Source organism: Armigeres subalbatus, chromosome 1 (assembly GCF_024139115.2).
Source record: "Armigeres subalbatus isolate Guangzhou_Male chromosome 1, GZ_Asu_2, whole genome shotgun sequence".
NCBI classification, from domain to species: domain Eukaryota; kingdom Metazoa; phylum Arthropoda; class Insecta; order Diptera; family Culicidae; genus Armigeres; species Armigeres subalbatus.
Genome location: NC_085139.1, coordinates 23,066,914 through 23,089,583, shown reverse-complemented (window position 1 = coordinate 23,089,583; position 22,670 = coordinate 23,066,914). Strand labels below are relative to the sequence as shown.

Genomic DNA, 22,670 nt, shown 5'->3' with positions numbered 1-22,670 from the left:
GATTCAGATTCTGATTCAGATTCTGATTCAGATTCTGATTCAGATTCTGATTCAGATTCTGATTCAGATTCTTATTCTGATTCTTATTCTGATTCTGATTGATTTTCTGATTCGATTTCTGTTTCAGATTTTGATTCTGATTCTGATTCAGATTCAGATCAGATTCTGATTTCTGTTTCAGATTTTGATTGATATCCTGATTCGGATTTTGATTCAGATTCTGATTCAGATTCTGATTCAGATTCTGATTCAAATTCTGATTCAAATTCTGATTCAAATTCTGATTTTGATTTTGATTCCGATTCAGATTCCATTCTAGGTTCAGATTCCGATTCAGATTCCAATCCAGTTTCTGATTATTCAGATTCTAATTAAGAATTTTATACAGAGTCTGATTTAGATTCTGATTGATTTCCTGATTCGGATTCTGTTTCAGATTTTGATTCTGAATCTGATTCAGATTCTGATTCAGATTCTGATTCAGATTCTGATTCAGATTCTGATTCAGATTCTGATTCAGATTCTGATTCAGATTCTGATTCAGATTCTGATTCAGATTCTGATTCACATTCTGATTCAGATTTTAATTCTGATTCACATTCTGATTCAGATTCAGATTCAGATTCTGATTCAGATTCTGATTCAGATTCTGATTCTGATTCAGATTCTGATTCAGATTCTGATTCAGATTCTGATTCTGATTCAGATTCTGATTTCTGTTTCAGATTCTGATTGATTTCCTGATTCGGATTCTGTTTCAGATTTTGATTCAGATTCTGATTCAGATTCTGATAGATTTCCTGATTCGATTTCTGTTTCAGATTTTGATTCTGATTCAGATTCTGATTCAGATTCTGATTCAGATTCTGATTCAGATTCTGATTCTGATTCTGATTCTGATTCAGATTCTGATTTAGATTCTGATTCTGATTCTGATTCAGATTCTGATTGATTTCCTGATTTGGATTCTGTTTCAGATTTTGATTCTGATTCTGATTCAGATTCTGTTTCAGATTCTATTTCAGATTCTGATTCAGATTTTGATTCGATTCTGATTATGATTCAGATTCTAATTCAAATTCAGATTTTTGTTTTCAGTTTTTGATTAAGATTCTGCTTCAGATACCGGTTCAAATTCTGATAAATATTGCGACTTAGATTCTGGTTCAGACTTTGATTCCAGTATTGACTCAAAATTTAAATCGAATCCTTTTTCCTCTTCTGATTCAGATATTAAATGTGAATGTGTTTCTGATAGTAATTCTATTCGTCACATCTAGGAACGAATATGTTTCAGTCAATCGCATGCTGTTTCGCGTGCACTCACGGTTTGCAAACCGAAAAACGCGGAAGACATCCGGCAAGAGCCAACGGAAGCGCTGCCGTGTGGTTCGCCGAAGCGTATAGCCAAGGGGTTCCTCCATATATGCAAATTTGTAATGGTTTGTGTTCTTCTATAAGTGCTCAACGCCAGACGAGAAAGCCCGGCGCGGGCAGATATAGTGGCTGGGAGCACATGTTTGTGGGTTTTGTCAATCCGTCCCCCCCCCCACACGGGTCGCTCCGTAGTCAAACTGGGCGAATTCTAGTTGCTCCATCATCATCATCATCATCTTTCAATGGCAGACGTGTTTGCTGGGAAAAGCTGCAAATCGGTTTTCAGTCTCCTGCTGTTGCTGCTGGTCTTGGTTTCGACACTGGAGAATTATTAACAAATTTTTGCAATGCTTTGCGGTTCGTGGCAGTCTATATAACGGGTTCAATTCTTTGCGTTTGGAAGCAGAATCCTCCAATGGATGTGGGTTGCTGTCTGTTGCATGTCGAGCAATGTTCTGGTCATGAAGTTTTCTCAATATTTGCCAAGATGAATGGGGCAATTTTTTTAGTGTTGAGGTCTGTGGTGTTTCGGAGAAATGTTTGCACACAGAGAACTGTTATTGAGATCAAACATCTTTATGACAAATCATTCAAGTGCCCGCTTGCTTACACACGCTTCACCTGCTCTTAGGAACTGCGTTTCCTTCTTATTGGTATTGAAATAATAAATTCATGCGGATTGATAAATCTAGGCATGTCCGAGAAATGATGAAGTGATACCATCAACAATATGAGTATATATCTATAAGATAAGAGCAAGCAGTGTTTTTTGTCTTTCTCGTACAACAAAGTTGTACCGAAAGGCTATTTGATTGCTCCAGAAAAAAAACTTTTGATAGAATGCACAGAGACCCACAGTTTTAATAGCCATTAATTCCTAACACTTTGTCACTCGCGCCGTTATATTTTGTACAACATAAACGAAGAAACATCGCTCGTGGTAAACAGCTTGAACGCACCTGCATGAGCGTTTCTGGACCGCATGCGTGCTGAACGGGCAAGAATACCCTTCTTGGATGTCCCTTAAAAAAATGTCGATTGTTTTTCTCATGGCTTCCAAACCAATGCGCTTAGAAGTCCGAATGTGAGGTAGAGTTCAGTAATCAACAATACAAAGTGTACCCTCAAACGATTAACGATTTAACGCATCATGCAGCATCGTAAAGCACCTCTTATGAACTGTTTCCCTCTCATGTATTTGCAGAAACATCCACATTACAACACTCATTACCTCTTCGTTGTCATCTGACCTGCTCTCACCCTGTAACCCAATAACCATTATCCGGACAGAAAAACCAAAAGCTTTGCATCCATACCATGTTTCGTCCATTTCTACATTTTTAAACAGCTCCAAACTAATCATTTGTATGTAAATTTCGTCCCAATTATTCCTTCCAGTCACGTCAAGCTGCCATGCCTTAGTCAACTTTTTCCCAGCTCCACTCTGGCCAACAGCCATACCGTCGTCGGTCGGTCGAAACAGATGCAACCCCGGCAGAGAGTGTTTTCTTGTCCTTGCATGTCGTTGTCGTCATCGTCGTTGTCGTTGTGTTGTTGTTATTGTTTATCGTTCATTTGCAACATCAACCGAGCGCTGAAATGCTAAAGACGACATCTTCCTGTCCTCGTGCGAGCCTGCCTTCACTCCGTACGGCGACGACGACGACGGTTGGTTTAACCTTTTGCACACATTCCTCCGAGGAAAAGCAGCGCAACGAATTTCGAGCATGAATTCAACATAATCATTACATCTCGTTGTTGTACCTTTCCCCCCTCGGTTGGGGAGGAGCTACCCTTCCGTCCTGCTGGGGCCCAGATGTCCCATCGGTGGTGTTTGTCATCAGTGCGGTATTAGCATGCTGGCGGATTCTGGTCGGTCGTTCTTGCTTGTCACACAATCAGGAACCAACCTTTGACAAGGACTCCGAAGAGACTCGTTTCTCTGCGAGAACCATGCAGTATGTATGGTTTCTGTATGGGAAAGGACTAAACAGAAGGCGACTTCACATCAGCAAGAATGTTATTCATACATGGGTTCTGGAGTGATGACTGAGCGCGCCTTCCAGTTCTTCTTCTTCTCCGTTGGTCGGACAATCTATTTCGGTTGACATGGCTCTTCAAAATCCAGCAGCTTTCGACTCCCAAGCATCGCCAATCGTGGAATAACAGCAGCAATAAGGACAGTGGTTCTTCTCGTGAGATGGTTCAAGGTTCAGTTGAAAAATTGTTTGGTAGGAAGAAAATAGTTCCTCTAAGTGTTGTTAATTTCACAAAACTTGTAACGAATGCACGGCATTTTCGCTTCAATGCGTATCTTCAAAGTGTCGTAGCTGCAGGGCTTAGTTCCCAGAAAATCCAATCAATTAAAGATCAAATACCTTTGCCAACCACTGAGCGCAGCGCACAACCAAAATGCAATCTCGTTGGCATCCGAACAACCATCCGCACGTAGCTAATACCGAACCGACTACACAGTAGTCATGGGAGAGATGAAAATTAGTCGAGTTGATAATACGAAATTGGGCAACGTGTGCTGTCATCGGCGTCGTGCTGGATCAGTAAAAAAAACCTCTTCCAAACACGTGAAAAGACTAATTCCGCAAAAACTCATGGACAAGGTTCAAACATTGTTGCCGACGACGACGATGGTTGGCTTGAAAGAGCGCAAGAAGGTTGGATCGCATTGAATGGGGTTTCATGTTTTCTCGACGACGACCAACGGTGCAATTAAGGATGGGTTGGGCAATCCGTTATCATCTTCTGCTGCCGACGCCAAACCAGAATTTCTAATCTAAGTGGGAGCCAGCAGTGCGACAGCAGCATCCGCACCGTACCGGTGTGGGGTTCAGGACGAAGTGTTGCGTGTTTCGTCAAATTGTACACTACGGATTGGACGATCTGCTCGACTCGTGAATGATGTACAAAGGCTAGCAAGCAAAGGTCCAAAAACCGCAAAAGGGACCTTTCGCCGACGGATGACGGACTACGACGAGTTGATGATGGTGGAAAGATGCCAAAAAGTGGCGGTGTGTGTGTCGAGCACGGCAGGCAAATATTTCGGAGCTGGTACATATATCCTTTTCCTGGTTAAGGGGCCCGGTGGAGTGTGATGGCCCCGATAGTCGTCCTCGTCGTCTTGCGTTTGAGCTACGACTATGATGATGGGCTGGAAATGAAGCGATAACTGCTGACATCGAGAAACCCGAGAGTGGCACTTGTTCGATGCAGAAATGAGCGTCAAGAGCCGGGGGACGCCTATCGAAGTAGGAAATCAGTTGCCGGAGGTGGGAACCATCATCCCGAGGGCAGATAAAGTACTAATGACTAAAATGGGTAGTCAGGACAAGTACACGAAGCTGTGCTTGCAGGAGTGATGATAAGCGACTTCATGGTTGACGCGCCTCCAATAGATTGATTTGCGAGAAAAAAAAAACTTTATTTAAAACTGGAGTGGTATTGCATCAGAGAGCATGATTTAAAATCGGAGAAAGATTATCAAAAAGCGGTTCAATATTTGAATCGGGCATCCAATATTTTCTGTCGAAGAGTCGAATCTTGATTGCATAACTATTTAACATTTTAATGAACTGGTAATATACGAAGAAGAAGGTTAAAAAAGTAAGAAAAAAATGTCATAGTTGGAAAATTTTGACAAGAAGCGGAAGATGAAAATGAATCGAACCTCGACAACAGGACCTCGCCATTTTTATTTAACAACTCTACCAAGGGAAACCGTTTACAAAAAGCAAACCTGTACGTTTTTCGCTTAATCAGCTTCACTGAGCTGCTTATGCAAAAAACGTACTCTTAAAGGAACTTGTGGTTACTTGGGAGAATTCCTCCTGAAGTTCCGGTAGGAATTTCCTCCGGAAGTTCAGTTAGGAGTTTCCTCCGGAAGTTCCGTCAGAAATTTCCTCCGGAAGTTCCGTTAGGAATTTCCTCCGGAAGTTCCGTTAGGGATTTCCTCCGGAAGTTCCGTTAGGAATTTCCTCCGGAAGTTCCGTTAGGAATTTCCTCCGGAAGTTCCGTTAGGAATTTCCTCCGGAAGTTCCGTTAGGAATTTCCTCCGGAAGTTCCGTTAGGAATTTCCTCCGGAAGTTCCGTTAAGAATTTCCTCCGGAAGTTCCGTTAGGAATTTCCTCCGGAAGTTCCGTTAGGAATTTCCTCCGGAAGTTCCGTTAGGAATTTCCTCCGGAAGTTCCGTTAGGAATTTCCTCCGGAAGTTCCGTTAGGAATTTCCTCCGGAAGTTCCGTTAGGAATTTCCTCCGGAAGTTCCGTTAGGAATTTCCTCCGGAAGTTCCGTTAGGAATTTCCTCCGGAAGTTCCGTTAGGAATTTCCTCCGGAAGTACCGTTAGGAATTTCCTCCGGAAGTTCCGTTAGGAATTTCCTCCGGAAGTTCCGTTAGGAATTTCCTCCGGAAGTTCCGTTAGGAATTTCCTCCGGAAGTTCTGTTAGGAATTTCCTCCGGAAGTTCCGTTAGGAATTTCCTCCGGAAGTTCCGTTAGGAATTTCCTCCGGAAGTTCCGTTAGGAATTTCCTCCGGAAGTTCAGTTAGGAATTTCCTCCGGAAGTTCCGTTAGGAATTTCCTCCGGAAGTTCCGTTAGGAATTTCCTCCGGGAGTTCCGTTAGGAATTTCCTCCGGAAGTTCCGTTAGGAATTAGGAATTCTCCGGAAGTTCCGTTAGGAATTTCCTCTGGAAGTTCCGTTAGGAATTTCCTCCGGAAGTTCCGTTAGGAATTTCCTCCGGAAGTTCCGTTAGGAATTTCCTCCGGAAGTTCCGTTAGGAATTTCCTCCGGAAGTTCCGTTAGGAATTTCCTCCGGAAGTTCCGTTAGGAATTTCCTCCGGAAGTTCCGTTAGGAATTTCCTCCGGAAGTTCCGTTAGGAATTTCCTCCGGAAGTTCCGTTAGGAATTTCCTCCGGAAGTTCCGTTAGGAATTTCCTCCGGAAGTTCCGTTAGGAATTTCCTCCGGAAGTTCAGTTAGGAATTTCCTCCGGAAGTTCCGTTAGGAATTTCCTCCGGGAGTTCCGTTAGGAATTTCCTCCGGAAGTTCCGTTAGGAATTAGGAATTCTCCGGAAGTTCCGTTAGGAATTTCCTCCGGAAGTTCCGTTAGGAATTTCCTCCGGAAGTTCCGTTAGGAATTTCCTCCGGAAGTTCCGTTAGGAATTTCCTCCGGAAGTTCCGTTAGGAATTTCCTCCGGAAGTTCCGTTAGGAATTTCCTCCGGAAGTTCCGTTAGAATTCTCCGGAAGTTCCGTTAGGAATTTCCTCCGGAAGTTCCGTTAGGAATTTCCTCCGGAAGTTCCGTTAGGAATTTCCTCCGGAAGTTCCGTTAGGAATTTCCTCCGGAAGTTCCGTTAGGAATTTCCTCCGGAAGTTCCGTTAGGAATTTCCTCCGGAAGTTCCGTTAGGAATTTCCTCCGGAAGTTCCGTTAGGAATTTCCTCCGGAAGTTCCGTTAGGAATTTCCTCCGGAAGTTCCGTTAGGAATTTCCTCCGGAAGTTCCGTTAGGAATTTCCTCCGGAAGTTCCGTTAGGAATTTCCTCCGGAAGTTCCGTTAGAATTTCCTCCGGAAGTTCCGTTAGGAATTTCCTCCGGTAGTTCCGTTAGGAATTTCCGCCGGAAGTTCCGTTAGGAATTTCCTCCGGAAGTTCCGTTAGAATTTCCTCCGGAAGTTCCGTTAGGAATTTCCTCCGGAAGTTCCGTTAGGAATTTCCTCCGGAAGTTCCGTTAGAATTTCCTCCGGAAGTTCCGTTAGGAATTTCCTCCGGAAGTTCCGTTAGGAATTTCCTCCGGAAGTTCCGTTAGGAATTTCCTCCGGAAGTTCCGTTAGGAATTTCCTCCGGAAGTTCCGTTAGGAATTTCCTCCGGAAGTTCCGTTAGGAATTTCCTCCGGAAGTTCCGTTAGGAATTTCCTCCGGAAGTTCCGTTAGGAATTTCCTCCGGAAGTTCCGTTAGGAATTTCCTCCGGAAGTTCCGTTAGGAATTTCCTCCGGAAGTTCCGTTAGGAATTTCCTCCGGAAGTTCCGTTAGGAATTTCCTCCGGAAGTTCCGTTAGGAATTTCCTCCGGAAGTTCCGTTAGGAATTTCCTCCGGAAGTTCCGTTAGAATTTCCTCCGGAAGTTCCGTTAGGAATTTCCTCCGGAAGTTCCGTTAAGAAATTTGCTCCGCAAGTTCCGTTAGGAATTTCCTCCGGAAGCTACGTTGGTAATCTCCTCCGGAAGTTCCGTCAGGAATTTCCTCCGGAAGTTCCGTCAGGAATTTCCTCCGGAAGTTCCGTCAGGAATTTCCTCCGGAAGTTCCGTCAGGAATTTCCTCCGGAAGTTCCGTCAGGAATTTCCTCCGGAAGTTCCGTCAGGAATTTCCTCCGGAAGTTCCGTCAGGAATTTCCTCCGGAAGTTCCGTCAGGAATTTCCTCCGGAAGTTCCGTCAGGAATTTCCTCCGGAAGTTCCGTCAGGAATTTCCTCCGGAAGTTCCGTCAGGAATTTCCTCCGGAAGTTCCGTCAGGAATTTCCTCCGGAAGTTCCGTTAGGAATTTCCTCCGGAAGTTCCGTTAGGAATTTCCTCCGGAAGTTCCGTTAGGAATTTCCTCCGGAAGTTCCGTTAGGAGTTTCCTCCGGAAGTTCCGTTAGGAGTTTCCTCCGGAAGTTCCGTTAGGAGTTTCCTCCGGAAGTTCCGTTAGGAGTTTCCTCCGGAAGTTCCGTTAGGAGTTTCCTCCGGAAGTTCCGTTAGGAGTTTCCTCCGGAAGTTCCGTTAGGAGTTTCCTCCGGAAGTTCAGTTAAGAATTTCCTCCGGAAGTTCCGTTAGGAATTTCCTCCGGAAGTCCCTTAGGAATTTCCTCCGGAAATTCAGGAATTCCTCCGGAAGTTCCGTCAGGAATTCCTCCGGAAGTTCCGTCAGGAATTCCTCCGGAAGTTCCGTCAGGAATTCCTCCGGAAGTTCCGTCAGGAATTCCTCCGGAAGTTCCGTCAGGAATTCCTCCGGAAGTTCCGTCAGGAATTCCTCCGGAAGTTCCGTCAGGAATTCCTCCGGAAGTTCCGTCAGGAATTCCTCTGGAAGTTCCGTCAGGAATTCCTCCGGAAGTTCCGTCAGGAATTCCTCCGGAAGTTCCGTCAGGAATTCCTCCGGAAGTTCCGTCAGGAATTCCTCCGGAAGTTCCGTCAGGAATTCCTCCGGAAGTTCCGTCAGAAATTCCTCCGGAAGTTCCGTCAGAAATTCCTCCGGAAGTTCCGTCAGGAATTCCTCCGGAAATTCCGTCAGGAATTTCTTCGGAAGTTCCGTCAGGAATTCCTCCGGAAGTTCCGTCAGGAATTCCTCCGGAAGTTCCGTCAGGAATTCCTCCGGAAGTTCCGTCAGGAATTCCTCCGGAAGTTCCGTCAGGAATTCCTCCGGAAGTTCCGTCAGGAATTCCTCCGGAAGTTCCGTCAGGAATTCCTCCGGAAGTTCCGTCAGGAATTCCTCCGGAAGTTCCGTCAGGAATTCCTCCGGAAGTTCCGTCAGGAATTCCTCCGGAAGTTCCGTCAGGAATTCCTCCGGAAGTTCCGTAAGGAATTCCTCCGGAAGTTCCGTAAGGAATTCCTCCGGAAGTTCCGTAAGGAATTCCTCCGGAAGTTCCGTCAGGAATTCCTCCGGAAGTTCCGTCAGGAATTCCTCCGGAAGTTCCGTCAGGAATTCCTCCGGAAGTTCCGTCAGGAATTCCTCCGGAAGTTCCGTCAGGAATTCCTCCGGAAGTTCCGTCAGGAATTCCTCCGGAAGTTCCGTCAGGAATTCCTCCGGAAGTTCCGTCAGGAATTCCTCCGGAAGTTCCGTCAGGAATTCCTCCGGAAGTTCCGTCAGGAATTCCTCCGGAAGTTCCGTCAGGAATTCCTCCGGAAGTTCCGTCAGGAATTCCTCCGGAAGTTCCGTCAGAATTCCTCCGGAAGTTCCGTCAGGAATTCCTCCGGAAGTTCCGTCAGGAATTCCTCCGGAAGTTCCGTCAGGAATTCCTCCGGAAGTTCCGTCAGGAATTCCTCCGGAAGTTCCGTCAGGAATTCCTCCGGAAGTTCCGTCAGGAATTCCTCCGGAAGTTCCGTCAGGAATTCCTCCGGAAGTTCCGTCAGGAATTCCTCCGGAAGTTCCGTCAGGAATTCCTCCGGAAGTTCCGTCAGGAATTCCTCCGGAAGTTCCGTCAGGAATTCCTCCGGAAGTTCCGTCAGGAATTCCTCCGGAAGTTCCGTCAGGAATTCCTCCGGAAGTTCCGTCAGGAATTCCTCCGGAAGTTCCGTCAGGAATTCCTCCGGAAGTTCCGTCAGGAATTCCTCCGGAAGTTCCGTCAGGAATTCCTCCGGAAGTTCCGTCGAGAATTTCTCCGGAAGTTTCGTCAGGAATTCCTCCGGAAGTTCCGTCAGGAATTCCTCCGGAAGCTCCGTCAGGAATTCCTCCGGAAATTCCGTCAGGAATTCCTCCGGAAATTCCGTCAGGAATTCCTCCGGAACTTCCGACAGGAATTCCTCCGGAAGTTCCGTCAGGAATTCCTTCGGAAGTTCCGTCAGGAATTGCTACGGAAGTTCTGTCAGGAACGGTCTGCTCATACATCTGCCGAAAACTCCTGTTTTCAGTGAGGGACATACGCAAAGATTAATACTTTGAAAATAAGAATTCGATCTCAAGACATTCTGACACTCTGGAAAATCCACATTAAATATCTCACATGTGCTTTGAGAGTAGTATCTGTTGGAAACATTCACAGCATCTTGAACCAATTCTGGTGGAATTAAAACCAGATTTCTGAAGTAGTAATCTGAATTCAATTCAATGACTTAAAGTACTAGACGCAATCTCCATCTTCTCGAGCAATTATTCTAGCTGTTAAATTACGCATTTCAATTTTTTTCAATGAAAATGAAATTTGGGAAATACTGCACTCTTTGAAACTGTACATCTCCTCCCTAAAGATTTTTCGTAATTTCAGGGAAGCTGAGAATAATCAACCGTAACTTGACGAAATTAACGGGTCTTCCCTTTCCCAACATGAACCACTGTTGGTAACCTAAAAATAACCGTGATTCATTTTCTAAGCTTGTCAAACTCGTTCTAGTTACCATGAAAAAACTGAAAAACCAACACGATGAATAGCTACCTCATCAATGTTCAAAGCAATGTTCTACCAGTGATTTAGTCAGAACACATCCATTATCAAACGCATTACAAGTCCTCCCATCGATGTAGGCCTATCCTGCACCTGGTAGCATGTAACGCTACAAAGTACACTCAATAGGCGTTCACAGTTGCAAGAAGTCGCATTTTGTGACTGCATTCCCCCTCCACTCGCCAACCCTTTTCCCGCGCCGGAACATCCCATCCAGCGGTACAATTCGCATCATATAGAATATCCTCACGTAACGACAACAAGGACAGCGACGACGTCTAAGGCAATCGATACCCAGCGTTCGTTGTTGTACCACCGCCGCACACTGCACTCATCGTCCCCCCGGTAAGTGTTGGAGGGGTACGATGGGGACCTGAGCCGAAACAATAACACCACCGAGTAGAGAGCAGTCTGTCAAAACGAGCCCCTCCGGGCCGGCCTGACTGAAGAGGCCCCACTCGATAGTGTTTACAATGCAATGTTTTATGCAGCAAAACAGGAATTCCTGAGCCGCCATCATCCTCCACACTGACTCACAGCCAACCCTCGATAGCACCAAGGCAAACCTGCCAACCGGCAAACTGTCAGCTTTGAACAATCCCCTCTACACGAGTCCTCTGGCAGTCATCCAGCGTAGCCACCGCCGCCGCGCCCCGACTCAGAAGGGGGCTTGTTTTGTTGCGTTCCATTTCAAGCCGTAGCGAAGTATTTGTTCCTCGCTTCAGTTAGATGGGGGAGTGGGAAAGGGATCAGCTTTGTCATTGATATCCACCTGGGTAGGCTTTGTACGTTTTTTACGATATGGAAGAATGAATGCACACAATCAGTATGTAAAGTCGCAACATTCTGCCGATTGAAATAATTCGCAGAACCACATTTCGGGTTGAAACCATCCTTTTGACATCAGCAAATCAGATGTTTGAAAGATTACAAATTAGCTGAACGTGCTCACTATTTATTTATCATGCAGCGAAAACTGAAAGCACAAAAGCCCCCCATCATAGTTGGATAGATACAAATTTTTTGTCGTCCCCGAGCTGCCCCAGATCGGGCCCAGGACAGGACAACAGGCAGTTTAGTGGACTGATTGTGAGCTCACAGCATGTAAAATGTTTTCATTTGCTAAAGTGAACGTGTGTTTGATTGGTTGTACGTTTGTGTGCCTGCCCCAGAATAGCTTTTGTTCGAGTGCGTTTTCCAATGGCCGTATTTCTCGCCCAGGTTGCCAGGCCCGGCTTGGCACACATATCCCTGGTTCGGCTGTCCGACAACCTGACGGACAACCGGCCTATGGTTTGCGTAATCCAGGCTGAGCCATCACGTGAGTCGGTAGGCAGCAGAAAAATTGCCTCTCTAATTGATTTTTACGGCTAACAATCCGAAGCTGGGCTGTGTCTCTTGCGCTCAATATTTCATTCCATTGTTGCTACTGGATGGTGTTTGCCAATGTTGTCGTTGATTTAGTGCCACGTAGCCGGCGAAGAGCATTCGAGGAATAAAAATGGCACAAATCTGCAAATACGCCACAGGAGGCTCAATGCTTTTCATCAAAACAAAAGCCGATGGATGAATGTGGTGTGCAAAGCTTTTAATTAACTCTGTTTTTATTTCCTATTTCAATAATTCATTATTCAATCTATTAGTCATTATCTCTGCTTGGAAAGGGTTGTTTATCATAATTGAAGGCAAAAAACATTGGGAGTAATGAGCCTCATGAGCACTACTTTCAGAGCATTGAAAAGTTACTTTTTGTCAATTTATTTAAATAAGTTCGTTGTTTCCTGTATGCAAATCTGATGGCCATCTCCTTTGACAAAATAAGGTTTTAGGGCAGCCTATTTGGATACGTTTGGAGAAGAAGCTTAGAAAGCTTCTCCCAGAAGCTTAGAAAGCTTCTCTCACAAGCTTAGAAAGCTTCTCCAAAAAGCTTAGAAAGCTTCTCCCAAAAGCTTAGAAAGCTTCTCCCAGAAGCTTAGAAAGCTTCTCCCAGAAGCTTTGAAAGCTTCTCACAGAAGCTTAGAAAGCTTCTCTCAGAAGCTTAGAATGCTTCTCCCAGAAGCTTAGAATGCTTCTCCCAGAAACTTAGAAAGCTTTTCTCAGAAGCTTAGAAAGCTTCTCCCAAAAGCTTAGAAAGCTTCTCCCACAAGCTTCGAAAGCTTCTCCCAGAAGCTTCAAAGCCTCCAGAGCTTCTGGAAAGCCTCCCAGAAGCTTCTCCCAAGCTTCAAGCTTCTCCCAGAAGCTCAAGCTTCTCCCAGAAGCTGCTTCCCAGAAGCTTAGGCCTCCCAGCTTGGTGCCTCCCAGAAGCTTGCAAGCTTCTCCCAGGAAGCTTGGAAAGCTTCTTGGAATAGCTTCTCCCAGAGCTTGGAAGCTTCTCCCAGCTTAGAAAGCCTCCCAGGAAGCTTCTCCCAAGCTTAGAAAGCTTCCCAGAAGCTTAGAAAGCTTCTCCCAGAAGCTTCTCCCAGAAGCTTAGAAAGCTCTCACAGAAGCTTGGAAAGCCTCCAGCTTGGAAACTCCCAGAAGCTTAGAAGCTTCTCCCAGAAGCTTGCAGCTCCCAAACTTAGGAAAGCTTCTCCCAGCTTAGAAAGCTTCTCCCAGAAGCTTAGGAAAGCCTCCCAGCTTAGAAAGCTTCTCCCAGAAGCTTGTGGTGCTTCTCCCAGAAGCTTAGAAAGCTCCCAGAAGCTTAGAAAGCCTCCCAGAAGCTTAGAAGCTTCTCCCAGAAACTTAGCCCCAGAAGCTTAGAAAGCTTCTCCCAGAAGCTTAGAAAGCCTCCCAGAAGCTTAGAAAGCTTCCCAGAAGCTCAGAAAGCTCTCCCAGCTTCTCCCAGAAGCTTCTCCCAGTAGAAAGCTTCTCCCAGAAGCTTAGAAAGCTTCTCCCAGAAGCTGAGAAAGCTTCTCCCAGTTTAGCTTCTCCCAGAAGCTTGAAAGCTTCCCAGAAGCTTAGAAAGCTTCTCCCAGAAGCTTAGGAAAGCTTCTCCCGGAAGCTTAGAAAGCTTCCCCAGAAGCTTCTAGAAAGCTTCCCAGAAGCAAAGCCTCCCAGGCTTGAAAGCTTCTCACAGAAGCTTAGAAGCTCTCCCAGAAGCTTGGAGGCTTCTCCCAGAAACTTGGAAGCTTCCCAGAAACTTAGAAAGCTTCTCCCAGCTTGAAGTGCTTCTCCCAGCTTCTGTGCTCCCAGAAGCTATGCTCCCAGAGCAGAAAGCCTCCCAGCTTGTGCTCTCCCAGAAGCTTAGAAAGCTTCTCCCAGCTTAGAAAGCCTCCCAGAAGCTTCCCAGCTTAGAAAGCTTCTCCCAGCTTGTGTGCCTCCCAGAAGCTTGTGCTTCTCCCAGAAGCTTTAAGCTTCTCCCAGAAGCTTCAGATGCTTCTCCCAGAGCTTTGCTCCCAGAGCAGAGCTCTCCCAGAGTTTGCTTCTCCCAGAGCTTGTGGCTCCCAGAAGCTTTGTCTCCCAGAGCTTCTCCAGCTTGTGCTCCCAGAAGCTCCCCAGCTGCTCCCAGGAAGCAGCCTCCCAGCTTGCTCTCCCAGGAAGCAAGCTTCTCCCAGAAGCCTCCCAGCTCTGAAGCTTCTCCCAGGCTTCTCCTCCCAGAAGCTTAGAAAGCCTCCCAGAAGCAGCTTCCCAGCTTGTGCTTCTCCCAGGAAGCTTCTCCCAGCTTAGAAAGCTTCTCCCAGCTTGTGCTCCCAGCTTAGAAAGCTCCCAGAAGCTTCAGAAAGCTTCTCCCAGAAGCTTCTCTGAGCTCCCAGCTGGTGCTCCCAGCTGTCCCAGAAAGCTTCTCCCAGAAGCTTGTGGTGCTCAGCCTCCCAGAAGCTTAGAAAGCTTCTCCCAGCTTAGAAAGCTTCTCCCAGAAGCAGAAAGCTTCTCCACAGCTTTAGAAAGCTTCTCCCATGTGCTCCCAAGCAAAGCTTCTCCCAGCTTAGAAAGCTTCTCCCAGAAGCTTAGAAAGCCTCCCAGAAGCTTAGAAAGCTTCTCCCAGAAGCTGCCTCCCAGGAAGCTTCTCCCAGCTTAGAAAGCTTCTCCCAGAAGCTTGTGCTTCTCCCAGAAGCAAATGCTCCCAGAAGCAAGCTTCTCCCAGAAGAAAGCTCCCAGAAGCTTAGAAAGCTTCTCCCAGAAGCAGAAAGCCTCCCAGAAGCTTAGAAAGCTTCTCCCAGAAGCAGGTGCCTCCCAGAAGCTTAGAAAGCTTAGAAAGCTTCTCCCAGAAGCTTAGAAAGCTTCTCCTAGAAGCTTAGAACGCTTCTCCCAGAAGCTTAGAATGCTTCTCCCATAAGTTTAGAATGCTTTTCCCAGAAACTTAGAAAGCTTTTCGCAGAAGCTTAGAAAGCTTCTCCCAAAAGCTTAGAAAGCTTCTCTCAGAAGCTTAGAAAGCTTCTCCCACAAGCTTCGAAAGCTTCTCCCAGAAGCTTGGAAAGCTTCTCCCAGAAGCTTGGAAAGCTTCTCCCAGAAGCTTGGAAAGCTTCTCTTAGAAGCTTGGAAAGCTTCTCTTAGAAGCTTGGAAAGCTTCTCTTAGAAGCTTAGAAAGCTTCTCCCAGAAGCTTAGAAAGCTTCTCCCAGAAGCTTAGAAAGCTTCTCCCAGAAGCTTAGAAAGCTTCTCACAGAAGCTTAGAAAGCTTCTCACAGAAGCTTAGAAAGCTTCTCCCAGAAGCTTAGAAAGCTTCTCCCAGAAGCTTAGAAAGCTTCTCCCAAAAGCTTAGAAAGCTTCTCACAGAAGCTTGGAAAGCTTCTCCCAGAAACTTAGAAAGCTTCTCCCAGAAGCTTAGAAAGCTTCTCCCAGAAACTTAGAAAGCTTCTCCCAGAAGCTTAGAAAGCTTCTCCCAGAAGCTTAGAAAGCTTCTCCCAGAAGCTTAGAAAGCTTCTCCCACAAGCTTAGAAAGCTTCTCCCACAAGCTTAGAAAGCTTCTCCCAGAAGCTTAGAAAGCTTCTCTCAGAAGCTTCTTCCTTGAAAATTTGGGAAGGCATTTGCAAGAAGCTTAGAAACGCCTTTCCAAGAAGTTTGGACACACCTTAGCATGAAGCTTGGTAAAGCTTTTCAAAGAAGCATAAAAGCACATTTTATTTAGCCGAAGAAGCCTAAAAATAGTTTTTCAAGAAGCTCGTGGGCGCATTCAAGGTAGCACGGAAAAGCCTTTCCAGGAAGCTTGGTTACGCTTGATTGTATTCAAAGGTGTTAGACATGAGAATACAAAATTCAAGGTGCACAAATGCATAGTAATTAATATCAAGTTTCTCAAGTTTATTTGCTCTCTCAAGTTTATTTGCTTTCTTTCTCGTACATTTTATATTATGATGTGCCATATTCGCTAGATTTATTATTTTCAAAGTTTCAATTTGCTTACCAATAATGACCCAAATCTATGAAAACATTTTGAACTTCTCATTACAAAAAGCATATTTGATGTTGTTTTTTTATTCTTATTTCGTCATCACTCTCCTCACACTGATACTGCATTCGTTTCCAATGAATTCATTGAATTAATTTCTGAACTTCACAATAAAATTTACGCTGGGTTTGAAAATATGTTACCGCCGTATGTTGCCTTCCCAGAAAAATAAAATGCTGATTCTATCAAATAAGGAAAATAAAAGAGGAACACATTGTCGCAACATATACTCACCATTAAGACTAGGCTGCGAATACTGTACAAAGCCCTCGGAGATGTAACGGCTGCTCCGCAGGGTGGAGGAAGCTCGACTGCACCGGGGGTCACCCGGCTGCCGCTGGAATTCGTCCTCAAATACGTCGTCCTCGGCGTACATCGATGGCACATCGGTTCTGGCAGGTCTGCAGTGGGCGAGATAACGAGATACAGAAAATAAGCAAGCGAGAAACACCAACCAATCAACGTGCAGAAATTGAGATGTTGCGGGGCGGGGAGAAGTTGAGATGACGTCGGAGGGAATCTTATCCTTTTTTTCTATCATAGAATCAAGTTTGAACCCGGTCAACCAGGGGTGAGGGATACGTGATATCTGGTTGGAAGCATGACAGCCAGCCAGCCACCGACCGGCCACCATCATATTCAGACAGCAGGCAGTGACCCTCATTACTGGAGAGAGCATGTCGGATTTGCCGCTGCGAAACCCAGCTGGAAAGAATGTTGATGCCAGTTCTATCACGTTCCGGAAATCTACGAAAGCCTTCAGGTAGCAACACGAGCTCGTTATGCAAAGCTCTGTAAATTAATACACAGAACAACGAACAATTCTTAAGACCTGCCTTTCATGGTGTCGTTCCCCTGCGGTAAAGAAATTCCATTCAATTTGCATTGCAACATTCTGAATAGTAAGGCTAACGAACTTCGTTTGTCCGTTGGCACAATGACCTAAAATAAGTATACAGTTTCTATTTCAATTGAAACCAGGACTCAATAGATTTCTAATTTGATTTTCACCTCAAATTGGATTGTGCCTCATATGAATAACACGATCCAATTTTCTTGTTACATCCTTTTAACTATCTGCTAAACTTTTCTGCTCAATAGAAAAAAAAAATGATACACCAACAAAAGCTTCCCCACCGGTACAAGCATGGAGTAATTGGGCTCCCTATATCCTTCGTCAAGTCGGGTTCAATTTCCTTCAAACACAAGCCCATTCACGGAGTCTAATGGGATATGGATCCACATTTCACTGTACCGACAACTCTTCTTCGATTCCATATGGCCAAATAAACACTCCAAAACCGTCTATTCATGCACAGAATGGAGCAACACAATCCTGAAAAACCGGATCACTCCATCAGAAATCACCTACCGAAACCTTTTTCTCGCTTCTCGATATTCATATTGCTCCCAATGGTCCACCACCCCTTCATTCAGTATTCAGCCACCAATCGGGGGGAAAAAGCCCAGCAAAAAAAAAACGAAAACGAAAGCCGCCCTTTCTCGAGTCGAGAGCATGCTAATCCTGTCCCTAGTTTATTGAGGGCGGAGGGAGGGCCGTATTTCTGAGCCAGCAGCGGGGTCCCTATCAGTCGAGCAATGGCGCAGCATATGCCAGCGCCATTGATTGGCGTTGTAAAATATGTTCAAATTATTGAAAATCGGCAGTGCCTATTACCGTTTGCTTTCAATCGGGTTTACCTTTGTCAAGGAAGGTTTCTTGCATGGGGAAAGATAAAATACGGAGAGTTTCATCCGGCAATTGATACCATTAATGCGTTCTCTTTTCCAGCTTTGTTCACGAGACTTGAAAGAATCCTCCCGGCAGCTTGAGAGGTGTTTCGCAGAAACTTGGGCAAATTATTCAAAATGCTTGAAATATTTTCTACACAATCATAGAACAGCTAGTCCAAGTAGCTTATTATTTAAAACCATTGACAAAGAATCCAGAAAAAAATTTCCCAGAAGTTTTCTTTAAAAAGTTACAGTACATTTTTTGATAAAACATTAGAATACTTTTTCAAGAATCTGGAACCAGAAAAGATTATTTGGAATGCTTGCGATACTTTCCAAAGAAAATTGAAAAAAAATTGGCTTACCGAAAACAGCTTCTCTAAAAATATGTTTTTAAATAAATATTTTGACCTTGAAAAAGGTCCAATACACGGGACCGAAACGTCGGGCTATGCCAAACTAGCCGTCTCCAAAAAATAAATAAAAGAAGCTAAAAAAGGCTTCTTGGAAAAATTGGAACAAGCTTCTCGAAGAGCCTCTTGCAAGGAGGTTTCCGAGCCTCTTGAAAGGAGGCTTCCGAGCCTCTTGAAAGGAGGCTTCCGAGCCTCTTGAAAGGAGGCTTCCGAGCCTCTTGAAAGGAGGCTTCCGAGCCTCTTGAAAGGAGGCTTCCGAGCCTCTTGAAAGGAGGCTTCCAGGCCTCTTGAAAGGAGGCTCCTGAGCCTCTTGAAAGGAGGCCTTGAGCCTCTTGAAAGGAGGCTTGAGGCCTCTTGAAAGGAGGCTCTGAGCCTCTTGAAAGGAGGCCTGAGCCTCTTGAAAGGAGGCTTCCAGGCCTCTTGAAAGGAGGCTTCTGAGCTCTTGAAAGGAGGCTTCCGAGCCTCTTGAAGGAGGCTTCGAGCCTCTTGAAAGGAGGCTTCCTGAGCCTCTTGAAAGGAGGCTTCCGAGCCTCTTGAAAGGAGGCTTCTGAGCCTCTTGAAAGGAGGCTTCAGCCTCTTGAAAGGAGGCTTCTGAGCCTCTTGAAAGGAGGCTTCCAGGCCTCTTGAAAGGAGGCTTGAGCCTCTTGAAAGGAGGCTCTCCGAGCCTCTTGAAAGGAGGCTTCTGAGCCTCTTGAAAGGAGGCTTCAGCCTCTTGAAAGGAGGCTTCTGAGCCTCTTGAAGGAGGCTCTGAGCCTCTTGAAAGGAGGCTTCCAGGCCTCTTGAAAGGAGGCTCTGAGCCTCTTGAAAGGAGGCTTCCGAGCCTCTTGAAAGGAGGCTTCCTGAGCCTCTTGAAAGGAGGCTTCCGAGCCTCTTGAAAGGAGGCTCTGAGGCCTCTTGAAGGAGGCCTGAGCCTCTTGAAAGGAGGCTTCCTGAGCCTCTTGAAAGGAGGCTCTGAGGCCTCTTGAAGGAGGCTTGAGCCTCTTGAAAGGAGGCTTCTGAGCCTCTTGAAAGGAGGCCTGAGCCTCTTGAAAGGAGGCTTGAGCCTCTTGAAAGGAGGCTCTGAGGCCTCTTGAAAGGAGGCTTCTGAGCCTCTTGAAAGGAGGCCTGAGCCTCTTGAAAGGAGGCTTCTGAGCCTCTTGAAAGGAGGCTTCGAGCCTCTTGAAAGGAGGCTTCCGGAGCCTCTTGAAAGGAGGCTTCTGAGGCCTCTTGAAAGGAGGCTCTGAGCCTCTTGAAAGGAGGCTTCTGAGCCTCTTGAAAGGAGGCTTGAGCCTCTTGAAAGGAGGCTTCCTGAGCCTCTTGAAAGGAGGCTTCCGAGCCTCTTGAAAGGAGGCTTCCGAGCCTCTTGAAAGGAGGCTTCCGAGCCTCTTGAAAGGAGGCTTCCGAGCCTCTTGAAAGGAGGCTTCCGAGCCTCTTGAAAGGAGGCTTCCGAGCCTCTTGAAAGGAGGCTTCCGAGCCTATTGAAAGAAAAAAAATCTACTTAATGAAACATGAAATAGCTTATCCAATCAGCTTGAAAATGTTTCTCAAAAAAAAAAATCTTCAGAAATTTGCTCCAAAAAAATAATAAAGCTTTTCCTAGAAACGTTTAAGTATTTTTGAATCATCTCATAAAATATGCTTGAATAAGCTCAAAAATGCTTCATCAGGAAGCTTGTGTAAGCTTTATTCAGAAGGTTACAAAAATCTTTATCAAGAGGCTCTCAAAAAGCTCGAAAAACTCTTTTAATTAAACACAAAAATACATCTTCAAAAAAACTTGAAAAATTCTTTCAAATAAAGCTTTTCCAGATTGTTAAAAAATCTTTCTTTTGAAAATGTTTGAAAATGATTTTATTCAACTCCGATGAAACTTTTCAAAAAAATTTTAAACATATTCTCCAAACAGTTTGACAAGCTTCTCCAACAATTCATGGAATGCTTTACCACGAATTGAAAAAAAAAGATTCTCTAAGAAGCTTTGAAAACTATTTCAAAATGCCTGAACAGCATTTCCAAGAATATTTCTCCAAGTAGCTCAAAATTTATTTTCCTGGAAGCTCAAACATCATCTTCATACTCAGAAGAATTTGGTAAACATTTTCGGGGAATTAAAATTATTTTCAAAGGTTTTTATTTCGCCATAGAGTGTAAAAGATTTAGTCAAAAAGCAAGATAACTTAGAAACCTCCCAGTAAACCACATATCGTATAACAAACAGCAAATAAAGTCGCATTTGCCTCCATTAAAAATCTAAATCGCACTGCATATCAAACTTTATCAGATTATTGTTGACAAATGTTGTATTGAACGTATCATATACGATAAATTTTACCATAGTGAAAGTCAATCGTAATTGTGCGAATAAAAACTCTTAATGACTTATATTTCTTGCAATATGCTATATCAGTGCGAATGAATGTCTACGTGAATCGTAATACAATCGAAACCACTTCAGTCCAAATGACTTGCAGAAGTTTCAAGCAGTTGTAAAGATATAAATTGGGTAGTTTATGTTGGACAAAAATCCAACTCACTTCAAGATGTGCAGCATGGTGCAGTGGTAGAGTATCCACCTATAGATATAAAGATCGCATGTTCAAGACTTGGTGCTGGTAATTTTTTTTTTTTCATTTCTTATATTTTAATGTTTAATCGTAATACTGTTCGTATGATGTCGGGAAAAATCTTGAAATAAAACTCGTATGTACCTATATCGCCTCCACTTTGGTACGTATATAGCCCATCTGTGCATTATATACGATTTAGTTGGTTCATATATAATAACCTATATCAAAAGTTATAGGTACCAAAATGTTGACTGGGCTTTTTCATTGGAAAGGGTGTTATTAAAATCATTAATGCGCTTGTTAAATACAAATTGGTTTATCCCGATGTTTCGCTGCAAAATACGTTTATAGGCTGGTTCTCCTCCTCATCGCATTCCTCTGCCCTTTGCTAATACATCAGACGCAATTGCAGCTAGGAGCTCATATGTAGATGCTGCCGCATTTGCGTAGGCCTCACCGTACGAAACGATTAGGACGATTTGGCATTAGGAAAGGTCTGCTTGAGTCTGCACACAGGATGATTACAAGATCCTCTAATAGAGGATAAATGTGATGCACCATGCCATAAGAGCGAGCACTCCTTCCACAGCACCGGCTAGTGAAGACAACAACAGATGATAATCGATAAATTATTGAAACCACTTAGGGGTGAATCCTTGCGAGCGATAGAGCGTTTGTGATGTGCTTTCAAAGATCGAATCAGCAATCATCCCACCTTACGGTGGTAGGCGGTCCTGCAACTGGCAGATTCTGATCTCAAATCAAATCCTGGAATATGTTCCACTAACATGGCTTAGGAATGGTATAAATGTTTACTTTGAAACGTACTGACTGTAGAAGGTGATTACTTGCCCGAAACTATTCTGGTTAAAACGCTGAATGATTTGATTCGACATTCAAAGCTGAATTGTTATAAAACTATACATCAAACATATATTTAAAACATCATAGATTTGCTCTTCAACGCACATTAGAATGTTTAACGCTACATTCATTTTGCAATTTTGGTGGAAGGTGTATTCATAACTAGTGACAAACTATCAAATTTTCATGAAATCAAGAAATATGTAAATAAAAAACATTACCCACTTTTTCATTTGATGTCTGCCGTAAAAGCTTTTTCATTGTAGAACAAATCGACAATTTAGTTAAGCCTAATAAAAACAAGCAACATGAATATGGAACCAGAAAGGGAAGTGTTTATTCCGAAATGAAACAATTTTCGGAGTTTCCACTTCCATCAGCACACGGTCAGGCACCGACGAGCTGGCTACTGCTCCTAATAGTGCTGGTATCAATGTCCAACTGAGCCTCATCCTGTGTAAAGAGGCACCCGAGTCATCATTGGGATCATGTACCATTTAACGTTCTGTTTTACGACGTTTCAGAACCCACCACAGTGGGATACTCGAACCGGTCCCACAGCCATTCGGAGATCCTTTCAGGGTGGAAAACTTGCAAATGTGATGCTGTGCTGCGGCTTCATCACCAGGAGAAAAGCATCCAGTCAGTGCGCCATAAATTGCCATTTCCTCTTCTGCGTAACCCGAACGAAATGAGCTCGGAGACGCAGGCAATAACTCATAAAGCGGAATTAGAGCCTATTTTCGGTCCCGCAAGCTTTGGGCCGGTCGGTCGACACGAATGTTGCGGGCTGAAACTGCTCTACCACTGGATTTGAAGACGGACCCCGCCCAAAGCAACCCTCGCTCGATCCGTTTCGGTTACTTACCGCATTCGCTTCCGCACCTCCTGCGGTTCGGGTGGTTTCGGTCGCTTGAGCCTGCATATCGCGACGAAGCCGGCGACGATGACCGAGGTGATGACGACTCCGGCCGCGGCCGCTACCGCCGCGAACATCACCATCTGCGAGTGCTGCTTCTGCTTGTCGGCGTTGGACGTTTCCGCCGGGGTCGGGTCCTCCGAGATGATGGTTTCGTCCACTGGAAAATGCAGGAAAGGGATGATTGAATAATTCATTCTAATGCTTTGATGGATTATGGTAGTTAAGCTGTATGATGCATTGAATTGGTAGAACTGATACACAGGATATGTCCCACGGAAAATTAAGAAATTGATAAATCAAATAACGCAATAAATTTGAAT

General features: G+C 44.8%; 1 protein-coding gene across 5 annotated transcripts in view; it reads right to left on the bottom strand.

Moving 5' to 3' along the window:
- LOC134222682 (hemicentin-1) overlaps positions 1-22,670 on the bottom strand; it is a 740,104-nt gene that overhangs the window by 10,052 nt on the left and 707,382 nt on the right. For all 5 annotated transcript variants that reach the window (XM_062701842.1, XM_062701853.1, XM_062701859.1 and 2 more), the window contains 2 exons: positions 22,297-22,507; positions 16,106-16,272 (listed from right to left, as the gene is read on the bottom strand). In XM_062701842.1, the coding sequence (XP_062557826.1) occupies positions 16,106-16,272; positions 22,297-22,507 (378 nt within the window). The remainder of the gene's footprint in view (positions 1-16,105; positions 16,273-22,296; positions 22,508-22,670) is intronic.